Source organism: Myotis davidii, unplaced genomic scaffold (assembly GCF_000327345.1).
Source record: "Myotis davidii unplaced genomic scaffold, ASM32734v1 scaffold323, whole genome shotgun sequence".
NCBI lineage: Eukaryota > Metazoa > Chordata > Mammalia > Chiroptera > Vespertilionidae > Myotis > Myotis davidii.
Genome location: NW_006295491.1, coordinates 356299 through 365626, shown reverse-complemented (window position 1 = coordinate 365626; position 9328 = coordinate 356299). Strand labels below are relative to the sequence as shown.

Sequence of the window (9328 nt, the reverse complement as noted above, 5' to 3'; positions counted from 1 at the left end):
AAACTACCAAGTGAGCTTTAAACCACCCTGCTCCCCCAGGCCTGATCCCTTCACCTTAACAGTGTGGCTGCCAGAGGGAAAAGGGGAGTGGGAGGTAGGTGGAAGTAGGTGAAAGGGGGGTGGGGGGTGAGGGGGGATGGAGACAGAAAGAAAAAAAGAGACTTTGCTTGGGGCAGTGGGTGCATGATACAGTGTGAAGATGGTGTTTTGTTAAGTTGTACACTTGAAACCTGTATGGTTTGTGAACCAATGTCTTCCCAATAAATTCAGTTAAAAAGAGAAAAATAAATTAGAAAAATTTAAAAATATAATAAAATGCATTCTCATAAATTGCCATACAAAAACAACAACAACAAAAAAACACATGCAGGCCCAGCTCATTTCTCTCTCTCCCCCACCCCTCGCCTCCCCATTTTGCTCCTTCTCTTTCCTCCTTACCCTCTTCTCTCCCTTGCTCACATGTCTCCTCTCCCTCTCCCTTACTCTCAGTTCTGCTCTGAGAAATTTCCCCCCTCAATAGCTTTTTAAGAAAATACTTTTTTATTTATTTCAGAGAGGAAGGGAGAGGGAGATGGAAACATCGATGAGAGAGATTCACTGATTGGCTGCCTCTTACACGCCCCACACTGAGGACCAGGAATCCAATGGTGACCTCCTGGTTCATAGGTCAACGCTTAACCACTGAGCAACACCAATCAGGCATCCCCCCTCAGTATCTTTTGATCCCCTTCTTTTTCTTCCTCTTTCCACTTTCTGCCAGTTTATTTCGGGAATCTTTCTTTTGTTACATTTATGAGCCAAACTCAAAGTCTTGGGCAGGGGAAGGGGCAAGGGTCCAGACTCATAAAAGCACTAAAAAGAAAAGGGTTAAAAGGAATCTTTGCCACCAGCCTTTTAGATCCCATTTGGAATCTCTTCATCCTCCTCCAATTAGACTTGCCCTCCCTTAAGCACCAGCATTCAAGACAACACAGAATTATTTTTAATGTAGTTCAGTGCTCTTCTCATTGAATTCAGGGCTTTGCAACATCACTAGGCTATTTTTCATGGCTTTTAGTACTCAATCTACCGTCCAGTGGCTGGGTGCCTACCGTCCCCTTGGCATTGGAGTTGGAAAAATTTAAGATGTGAAGGAAAAACTGGTTAAGGTCATCAAGACTCAGAGTAAAACCCATTAGTAATATTAATCACTAATTAATTCTGTTTATCATCCTGTGTTCTCTGGAATCTTTTGGTGATCTCCCACATAGGCCATTTTAGGAAGATGCTCATAAATTTAAAAATAAAGTGCATACTAAAAGCATTGGTCTCTACATCTATTCTTCTGTCAGAGTGACCAACAGATTTCTGAAATTTTCCCTCAGCAAGTGCTTGTGCCCATCTTTGCCTCAGTCCCTCATGCGGGAATTCTGCCCCATCCTCCACCTGTCTGCCCCTCGAGGAGGCTTCTGAGGCAGATTTTGCCACTATGTCTCCCTGTAGTTATCTCAATTAAATCTGCAAAGAGTGGCTTAAAATTAACCCGTGTAAGAATTTGATTTCTTGAGAGTGTTGTAAATATATACAGAAATTCAGAGTGCCAGGAGCCAGGGCTTTTTTTTGTTTGTTTAAAAGAAGGGAGGAGAAGGGTTAAATAGTGGTTAAGCTGGTCCAGGTTCCCTGGGCTTTTACTGACTGACCTAGGATACCAGATACAAAGATGGCAATGTTTGGGGGAAAGTGTTCCTGAGTCCCAAATAGCCATTTTACAGGAAATATATGGCACAAACTCAGCATACCATAGCTATTCAGTAAATAGTTACAGTGCTGTGAGTTGTAAACTGGAGGTGGCCTAAGGCAATAGGAATTTGAATGGGCTTTTTGAACAATAAGATAGGTTTGCCTTGAAAAGCCTTCTTAGTCTACAGCAGTGGTTCTCAACCTGTGGGTCGTGACCCCTTTGGGGGTCAAACGACCCTTTCATAGGGGTTGCCTAAGACCATCGGAAAACACATATATAAATACATATTGTTTTTGTGATTAATCACTATGCTTTAATTATGTTCAATTTGTAACAATGAAATTGGGGGTCACCACAACATGAGGAACTGTATTAAAGGGTTGTGGCATTAGGAAGGTTGAGAACCGCTGGTCTACAGGATTCTTAAATCACCCTGGCTAGGAGAATGTGGAGAATGGACACTGAGGGAGTTGTGGATGAAAGAGAAGAAAAAAGAAGGCCACAGGGGGAAGTGGATGGGTTACAACATTTTCTACCTCCAAGTGTGGGCATTTCCTGCCACCATGTGCCCAGGCTTCCTTTTAAAAATGACCAACAATATACTCAGTTCCCTCCAGAAAACCAAAGGTAACAGAAAACAAATAAAGCAGGATTCAATGTGTGAAACATCAAAAGTTTAGGAAATAATAATCTTCAAACCTATCAAGTTAAAAAATGGATGAAAAAATAAAAGCAAAAAGCTATGGTAATGGTAATGTACCTCTAAAAAATAACTCAAACAATAAAATGTTTAATAATTCAGACAATACAGAAATAAACTTCATAAAGCATACTTAGTATGGTGAAATCAACAATATTTCCATATTAGTGAATATGGGAATATTTTAAAAGAAAAAGCATTTGCAATAAATTCCAACTCTGTTAATGGGCATTTTGCCAGAAGACTCTCATCTTATATAATAAAAGCCCAGTGACTGAACCGTGGAATGACCAGAACAACTGGTCAACCAGTTGCTATGACGCACACTGACCACCAGGGGGCAGACGCTCAATTCAGGAGCTGCCCCCTGGTGGTCAGGGCACTACAACAGCGGGAGCACTGCTCAGCTGACCAGCATGAGCCGCTGCAAACCCCAGGCCGGGCTGATGGGCAGGAACCTGGGCTGCGATCTTACCTCCTTGCCCCAGGTTCCTCCTCCTCTGGACACCCGCAGGCCGCGCAGCCCAGCCTGGGCTTGCAGAGTTGACCCCAGAGGCTGGGAGGCGGATTTGTGGCCAACTCAGGACTGAGGCCTACTCTGCTGCCTCTCAGTGCTATTGTCCCTGGGCCCAGTCCTGACCGGCTCCCCTGGAGAGGCTCCAGCTCCAGCTCCATGGAAGATGCCAGACCAGGGAGCAGCCGCTCAGAGGGCAGGTCTGCTGCTTGGCTGACTGGGATGAGCCGGTGGAGCGGGCTGATCCCCATAGGCCAAACCCCCCACCAGGGGTGAGTCCCCTGCACGGGGCCTCTAGTTGTATACACTGACTTCTAAATGCTTAATTCATCAGAACACATTAAGGGAGCATTATTAGTAAGCCTGCTAGATCCTGGAAATTCTCTCCCTATAACTAAATTATCATAAAGCTAATTAAAGTCTCTGCTGGTATATATCTATGTTCTCATAGACACATCCACAGATACCTAGGCAACACCAAATGACTTCCAAGTAAAACAATACATGGATTCTAAATCCACACAGGCCAATGCATATTATAATTTCATACTGCTTTTCAAGATAGCAAAAGGTTGAGGGTAAGTCTTGCTCAGGCATATTATCTTTCTCTGCAGGCATTATTCCCTGGCTATTCACAGCTGCATTGTTAACGCTCTTTAATTTTAATAGCCTGTTCCATTCTGAATGCTGCTTGCAGAATGTGTGCTCAGTTCCTGCTCTTTTATGTCTGACTTGTCTACACACCTGGGAGAAATTTCTATTTTAATTTGCATTCAGAATCCTTTTTAAACAACATCATAAATTTGAAAACAACTGCTATCTGAAAACACAGCCAAATAAATCTTCTCCCATTTATAGCATCCAGGAAATCCAAGATTATCAAGTCTGAGTGTGCTTTCCAAGGTTCAGCTTTTGTCAATATATCCTTAGGATCAAGAAAGGTTTTGTCTTGTATTTTGCATATACAGAAATAAAACCAAGAAAACACAAACATATATTCTATTTTTTCATTTTTAGGCTGCTTATACAATTTAAATTATCTCTATCATCCATCCATCTGCCTATCTACCTGTCATCTGGTAGAATCCAACGCCGCTAAAGAAGCCAACCTCAGCAGGATAACATCAAATATGGTTTCAATGATCATTAAAATAAACCTCAAGAGTGAAGATATCTAAGAAGATCCAATTCTTGGGACAATGGCGGGAAAAAAAGAATGGTTCTAAGAAGCTAAAACTGAAGTGTCCCTTTCATGGATTGAATGCAAATTCTGAGAGAAATTGATAAATTTCACTATGGAGTGGTTGCTAGGATACCCCTCAAAATCTATCAAGGTAAGCTTTTTACTCGAAAGGGTTGGGCAGGGTTCCCATTATTTCAAAATGATTTTGAAAATCAGAATGGGTGTTCTCTTGGGTTTTATCTAAGTGACAAAACAGGTGAATGAATGACCTATAAGGAAAAAAATATCAAGTTTTTAAAAAATAATTATACTCTCTTATATGACTTATTTTAAAAGTAAGCTTGTCAAAGTTCAGAATCTGAAGAGAAGAAATAAAACTCAAAGGCAAATGGACAATTCAAAATTCCTTCCAGGTAGTGAAGGGCCTGTTACTGCGGGAAGCAAGGAAGAGAGTTCATATTTATAGTGGACCTATTATTTGCCAGGTGTCACCCTAAATATCTTTTTTTTTCTCTGAAAGCAGCACAGATGCTTTAAGCATTTCATTTTTTTGAGTTTCTGTTAACCAGTAAAAAAACACCAAAAAAACAAACACTGCCCTGGCCAGTGTGGCTCAGTTGGTTGGGTGTCATTCTATGCATCCAAAGGCTGCCAGTTGGATTCCCAGTCGGAGAATGTGCCTGGGTTGCGGGCTCCATTCCTAGGAGGCGATGTGCAGGAGGCAGCCAAATGATGTTTCTCTCTCTCTCTCTCTCTCTCTCTCTCTCTCGTCCTCTTATTTAAAAAAAAAATCATCAATAAAAACATGCTAAAAACAATAAGTTCTTCTACAGGAATATTTATATCCAGTTTCATTAGAAGGCAGGCAGGCTGGGAAAAGACATTTCCACATTTTGGAAAAGAAAGTAGGAACATGACTCCTGGACTCAAGGGTACAGAGTCATGAAAAGGCTGCAGCAAAGTACATGAAAAGAAGCAAACCTTTAAAGAAAAGAAGTCTCACCCTAGCCGGTTTCTCAGTGGTTAGATTATGTCCTGTGGACTGTAGGGTCATGGGTTCAATTCAGGTCAAGGGCAGGAAAACAAAAATACCTGCTTTGCCAAGGACCTTGGGAGAGATCAATGCCCTAGAGCAGTGATGGCGAACTTTTTGAGTTTGGCGTGCCAGCATTTTGAAAAACCCTAACTTAACTCTGGTGCCGTGTCACATATTGAAATTTTTTGAGATTTGCAACCAAAGTAAAACAAAGACTTATATTTTTGATATTTATTTTATACTAGAGGCCCGGTGCACAAAAATTTGTTGGAGATAACGACCTGCTGGCTTAGGCCTGCTCCCGGGTGGCAGAGAGCAGGCCCAATCCCTAGGTGCAGCCCCTGGTCAGGCACAGAGCAGGGCCGATTGGGGAGTTGGGGCACTGCCCCCTGTCACACTCAAGGCAGGGCCGATGGGGAGGGTGCAGCGCCACCCCCTGTCACTCTCAGAGCAGGGCGGATCAGGGGATTGGGGCGCTGCCCCCTGTCACGCACAGAGCAGGGCTGATCAAGAGGTTGAGGAGCTCTCCCCTGTCATGCACAGAGCAGGGCCCATCAGGGGGTTGGGGAGCTCCCCCCTGTCATGCACAGAGTAGGGCCAATAGGGGGGTTGAGGCACTCTCCCCGTCACACTCAGGGCAGGGCCAATGGGGAGGTTGTGGCCCCGCCCCCTGTCACACACAGAGCCGCAGGGCGATCAGGGGGTTTGGGCGCTGCCCCATCACTCTGCTCCAGGGGCCAGGAGGCCTCGCAGCTCTGCTTGACATAGGGGCAGTGAGGCCTCGATACTCCGCTGATCCTGGTGCTAGGAGGCCTCGTGGCTCCACTTAACACAGGGGCAGTGAGGCCTCGCTGCTCCGCTGATTCCAGGGCGTGAGGCCTCCTCCGGCTCCGCTAATCCTGGTGCTGAGAGGCATATTTCCCTTTTACTATATAGGATACAGGCCTGGTGCACGGGTGGGGGCCAGCTGGTTTGCCCTGAAGGGTGTCCTGGATCAGGGTGGGGGTCCCGCTTGGGTGCCTGGACAGCCTGGATGAGGGGATGATGGCTGCAGCTGGTCACACCCCTTTCAGGTTGGGGGTCCCCACTGGGTGCCTGGCCAGTCTGGGTAAAGGGCTGAGGGCTGTTTACAGGCTGGCGGGTGACGGAAGCTCCCCACCTCTCCTTTTTTTTTTTTTTTTTAATTCTGGGATTTATTAACTTTCTATGGCTATCGCTGGAAATGAGAGCTGGCTTTAGCTCTGAGGCTCAGCTCCAGGTCTGAGACCTCGGCTGCTGACAGCAGGTATCTGGTTTGTTTGGCTTCTATAATTGAAACACTGTTGCAACTCCAGCTCGGACAGCTGGCTGAAAGCATGGGGTTTGTTTAGCTTCTATAATTGTAACAATGTTTCAAACTGCAAGCTCAGAGCTCAGCAGCGGCAGGCGGGGAACCTTGGCTTCCTCCTTCACTGGAGCAAGCAAGCCTCCTGTTCGCTTCAGCTGCCTGGTTGCCGGCCACCATCTTGGTTGGCAGTTAATTTGCATATCACCCTGATTAGCCAATGGGAAGTGTGTCGGAGGTACGGTTAATTACCATGTTTGTCTATTATTAGATAGGATATTTAAATGCCATTTAACAAAGAAAAATCAACTAAAAAAATGAGTTCGCGTGTCACAAGCTCACCATCACTGCCCTAGAGTGTAGAAATAATTTACCAACTCCAGATAGGAGTGAAAGTGAAGTAACATTTTTTGGGCAATTATAAAAGTCTTATAAGCAGCAGCAACTAAGAATGATGAAAGTCAATGTATCCAGGGAAAGGACAGTTAATACTTATAGAATGCTTACTATTTGCCAGGTTCTGTTATAAACACTGTTCTTTAACAGGCACAACCACTCTGTGTGGTTGGTACTATTAGCCCACATTTACCAGTTTGGAAACAAATCAGAAAAGTTAAGTAACTTGCCAGCAGGCATGCTGTACCTGTCAATCAATGTAGGACCAAAACTGCCTGTGAATCAACATCCCTAATTTAAATTAAAACTTCAAATTCTTTAATCCAAAAATATCAGTGTTTAAAGAATTAAAAAACAAAACAAACAAACAAAACACCCACCAACTGCTTCCCTCAAAACAAGTCCTATTATAGCAGGCAATTTGGTAAATTTAAAAAAAAAGTCTTTTAATAAAATTGACAAAATATTCTATCTTTAGAATAGTTATACAATAGTTGTAGTCAACAAACCAGCATATGCTTGCTATCTGCATCTTCCTAGGACCTCAAATTATTTATTTTAGAAATAAAAACACGGGGAGGGGAAGACAGTACATTTTATTGTAAAACATGAAGCAGCAATGATTCGAACATGTGAGTTTCTGCTAGCCAGAGCACAAAATGAGTGGATATCCACCAAGCAAATAAAAAACAAAAACCAAAAATCAAAACGCCATGAAGACAAAGTCACATTAAAATCTCTTTCTCTTGATAATTTCTGGTTTCCAGCTGACTGGATGAGTTTCTTCTGTCTAAAAATAGGAAAGTAATAAGAAAATAAAGTATTAGTTTTCTTCATATTTAGTAACTTCCTTCCTAACAAAAATAAGGTACCTGTTCTACATTATATTACTTGGCATTATATATTTAAGTTATTTAACAATTTCAGGAACACTTGACAAACTTTTGGGATTATCTGAATCTAATAAAGAATGAGTAGATTCGCTACAAATCCAGTTTATGTCTTTTCATCTCAAATAAAATTGCTATGGAGATACTCTAGTAACACCAAAGCTGATGATTCTAGAATTCATTTGCATAGCAATCTATTTGCTGTTGTTCTTATTGCAACATTTGCCCTGTAACTGTAATAAGAAAAGTTGGAATAAAATTAAGACAATGTATGGATTCATTAGCATCAATAAGACCAATATAGAAAGCTATGAGCTGACACTACTCAAGATGATAAATACTTTAACATTATAAAGATTCTTTTGCCTTTTGATAATTTCAGTAACTTTAAAATGAGCATATACTTGCAAAATTGGTACAGTTGAATTACTTTAATATGTATGTGAAACAGAACTTACCGCTGTATCATCCTCTCTGTACACTTTAATGGTTTTATCAGCTTCAGCCGTTAGTAACCGACTTTCAGACTGATCAAAAGCACAAGCAAATATTCCTGATTCACTGTCCAAAGACCCAGGCTGCACAGCTGCATGAACTCTCTGGAAATTGTAGCCAGTTCTCCAATCCCAAAGATGCATGGTTCCATTGTCAGCTTAAAGGGAAATAGCTAAATTGGGTATCCCTTCAACAATTCAGCTTGGCAAGCATTAAGCACGAACCATTAGCTGAGCACAATGGCAATAACTATAATGATAAAGATATATACGACACAGGCACTCAAGCTTCTCTTGAGAATTCAAGAATATGCAACCAAACTTTAGGTGATTCCCAGCATAAATCCCAAACTTAGATTTATCATGTGGAAACTCAGAGAAGGCTGAACTATGAAATGTGCTACATGTATTATGAATATGCATGAACACATATAAACATTCAAATATACATTAGGCAAGATCTGCTATAATATTTAGGTGTGAGGGCTTAGAAATTTTACAAATATTTCCTTATTCACTAAAACAAACAATGACAGACTAAAGCAAATTTATCATAAAAATCTTTTTACCTCCAGATACGAGCACTCCATCAGAATTAACTGTCAGTGTGTTAATAATAGCATTATGACCAGAAAGATTTTGAATGAAACTTCCATCAGGGAATTTCCACTGTTTTATGTTATCTGGAGAACCAGATGCAAATGTGTAACTGAAATAAGATTAAAAACAGCAACAAAGTAAACCAAGTAAAAAAATGGTAGATTTAAAGATGCTTATTATGGTTGTATTTAGCATGTGTATTCAGTGATCTATGTAGTGTTAGCCAAATATTATTGTCATACCAAGAGGTAAAAATATCAAGACATTTACTCCAAGTTAAATCAGATTTTCAAAGTATTTTAAATGTGTTTTGAGACCTAGATTAATGTTTATTCTCCTCTCATTTCCCCAATGACCTATACTGAGCTAGAGCAATAAATGTGAAAACCCCTAAATTCACATAAAGGGTGAGGGGTTGTGCAACTATTTCGGAGGGGCAGGGGGATAAGAGGACAACTCAAAAAGAAACAG

General features: G+C 41.7%; 1 protein-coding gene across 1 annotated transcript in view; it reads right to left on the bottom strand.

The window, feature by feature from the left end:
- Nucleotides 1–7452: 7452 nt before the first annotated feature.
- PLRG1 (pleiotropic regulator 1) overlaps nt 7453–9328 on the bottom strand; it is a 16079-nt gene continuing 14203 nt past the window's right edge. Inside the window, exons 13-15 of the mRNA XM_006770104.2 lie at nt 8827–8966; nt 8222–8415; nt 7453–7663 (exon numbers count right to left, since the gene is read on the bottom strand). Of these exons, the coding sequence (XP_006770167.1) occupies nt 7604–7663; nt 8222–8415; nt 8827–8966 (394 nt within the window). The 3' untranslated portion in view covers nt 7453–7603. The remainder of the gene's footprint in view (nt 7664–8221; nt 8416–8826; nt 8967–9328) is intronic.